General features: G+C 46.3%; 1 protein-coding gene across 1 annotated transcript; it reads right to left on the reverse strand.

Moving 5' to 3' along the window:
* Window positions 1-253: 253 nt before the first annotated feature.
* Window positions 254-1,874, reverse strand: LOC133767252 (gamma-crystallin D). Its single transcript, XM_062201632.1, has 3 exons — window positions 1,866-1,874; window positions 1,523-1,765; window positions 254-526 (listed from the first exon to the last, which is right to left on the reverse strand). Exons 1-3 carry the CDS (start codon window positions 1,872-1,874, stop codon window positions 254-256), a joined length of 525 nt encoding a protein of 174 aa, XP_062057616.1.
* Between the last annotated feature and the right edge of the window lie 1,052 nt (window positions 1,875-2,926).

Below are 2,926 nucleotides of genomic sequence, written 5' to 3' on the forward strand. Positions count from 1 at the left end.
AGTGACTTTGGTGTTGTGAAAGGGTTGTGTGCATGGCCACGTTCTGCTTCTGTGAAAGTGTATTTCTATTGTGAGGGCATTCTCGGTTACCCGTGGATCACACACCTTGACTGCCACTTGCATTGTGTCTGGGTAAATGAAACAATAAAATCAAATTAGGACAAAAGGAACAACACCGGCAGGTTGGTGCCAGGAACACACAGAAAGTATTTTATTAGTTTCCAGATTGAGAAATGATGAAGGGGCATGTGTCTCAGTAGAAATCCATGACTCTCCTCAAAGAGCCCACCCTGGCGTTCATGGCCCCCCAGTCGTGGTACCGCCTGTACTCCCCAGGCCTCAGCAGGTACTGCCGCCCTCTGTAGTTGGGCAGCTCGTAGAGTACCCAGGAGCCCTCCAGCACGTTGAGGGAGTGGATCTCGTTGAAGTGGAAGCGATCATGCAGAGAGGGGCAGTCCTCTGTGAACTCGACCATCTGCCCTCTGTAATCTTCCCTCTCATAGAGTCTGATCCTGTGGGAGCCGGCCTGGCAAAGGCAGAGACGGAAAGCAACCATGAAATAATTCTCACGCAGTCATGCAATCCAGCCTGGGGAGGATCTGCTGGAGCCATTTGAAAACGATGGTAAAAATGAATGAATTCTGACTATTCATCAACTCCTATCACCAAGGGCAGCAATTCAGTACTTTTCAAGACCAATTGAGAAGGAAATCCTACTCTTTATACATTCAGGTATTTCCCAGGAGGAACTCCCTCCAGCGCTCAGTACCCCGCATCAAATTTTAAGAGCTTATTAATAATTTCTGACGTTTTGTAGAAAGTTAGTATATTAAAATAGATGCATTAAAATAGAAATATACTTCAAATGTCACTATGTTGAACATATTAAAATAGTCACTGTCTTAAATCTCAGAAAACTGGCAATAATTTATGAATGTGAAGACAAATAGGAAAGAGAAATCAGTGAATTCAAGGGCTAATTTTTCACAAAGTTTTGTGTTTTAAAACACATATGTGAAATACATATGGCATGTGTGTAAAATATCTCTGCTGCTCTCCGTTGAGGAGTGCAGTACAGTTTGAGGATAATCAAAATATGCAAGAGAGGAGCAAAGTGGTGAGAGAAATCTTTTAAAAACTATAGTGTATGTGCACAGTAACTACCCTATTTTATTATATATACCCTATACCTATTACCCCCCCAAATACCCTAACTACCCTATTAATTCTCCTTCTCTTAGGTATTAGTGGGTTTTCTACAACTCCATTCTCAATGATTCCGGGACAGGACTTTTCTCTCTCATCCCCTCCTAGGGCTGCCGGCACATTCCTACTCTACAACTTATCTGTCGATGGAACCTTATCTGGGTAACACTTCGCTTTTGTAGGGGAGCGCTCTATCAAACACATCAGCCTTAGCTCTTGCGGCTCTGTTGCCCAGTCTGGGTCACTGCGCATAGGCGGCATCACCCCGAATGCTTAACATCTGTGTGGGCAAGGTTTGATGCGGGACTGGACTCACGTGGGGGATGAGGCGGCAGGAGCGGACCGAGTCGCTGAGGCCCATCCACTGCTGGTAGTCGGGGTACTCGCCCCGCCGCAGGAAGTACTGGCAGCCCGAGTAGTTGGGCTGCTCATAGAGCATCCAGCAGCCGCTGTCCACGCGCACCGAGTTGCAGCGGCTGAAGTAGGGCTGCAGGTTGGAGTGGTCGCTGCTGCACTCGTAGTGGCGGCCCTGGAAGCCCCGGTCCTCGTAGAAGGTGATCTGCAAGGCAAGGCGAGGAGAAAGCTCCAGGGCCTGCGCAGACCCCCGGCCCCCGGGTGCCTGGTCCCCTCTCCGGGCCCTGGGCGCCCGGCGGGCTCACCTTCCCCATGGCTGGTTGACCCGGAGGATGCGAGTTCAGTGTGTGGGGCCGGCAGCGCGGCGGGTCTATATAGCAGGAGCGCTGCTGCGTTGGCAGGAACAACACAAAAGGCGCCCGCGGGGAGCAAGGGCGGTTCGTGTTCTCTTTTTTCCCTTTGCTGTCAGAGTCCACGAGGCTCATTGTGGGTTTTGGTCCCATTCTTTCTGGAGTATTCGGGTTGCTATCACTGACGGATGCTATTGAGATTGTTTCAAAACCAGTAATTTGGGACATTGTCCATTTAATAATAGAAGTAGAGCTTCAGCCATTTCATATATAGTCCACATTTTTATTTGTATAGGTTGGAGGGAAACAAAAAAGTGTAAGTGGGGGAGTGAGATAATGAACAAATGCAGTCTCTTAGGGCATGCACAGAGTAATCTGTAGGAGCTAGCTACCATGTTACTTCTGTGCCCCAACCCTGATCGGCAGGAAAGAAATGAGCTTAACTGAATGGCGAACATTTCAAATTAGTCCTTTTAGAAAACGTTATCACTGAAGAGTATATGAGACTGGGATGTTTTACCAAGGCAGTCCACAGAATTTCAGACTTTCAGTATGGGAGAAAACGGGTCAAACAGGGTCTCCAGTATTGAGTCGGATTTAGTTGCAATGGTGTTTAGAACAAGATTGAGATGTAGATATTTTTCTCTTGGCTCATTGTGGTTCTATGATTCCAATGGGAGAATAGTTTCAAGATACGTCATTTCAGAAAGAAAAATTGAAAGGGAAAGTGCTAAATTTGAGGCAATATGGAAAATTAATACATTTAAGCTTCAAAAATGGATTCTCTTTAGACTTTCTACAAAATAAAACCAAGCTCCTAAAAATGCATTTCTGGTAGACTCTAGGCTACAACTTTGTTCTTTGGCGAACAAGAGTACACAAAGCTTTTGACTCAGAGGAAATCAATTGTATGAACACAAAGAGGAGCTATGGCTGGAATGGTGTAGCGAGAGGAAGGAATAAATATCTGAAGGCTGGGACTCTAGGAAGACTTTAGAAAGTATTTATTGGCCTGG

The sequence above is a fragment of the Lepus europaeus genome, chromosome 1 (assembly GCF_033115175.1).
Source record: "Lepus europaeus isolate LE1 chromosome 1, mLepTim1.pri, whole genome shotgun sequence".
In the NCBI taxonomy this organism is placed as follows: Eukaryota; Metazoa; Chordata; class Mammalia; order Lagomorpha; family Leporidae; genus Lepus; species Lepus europaeus.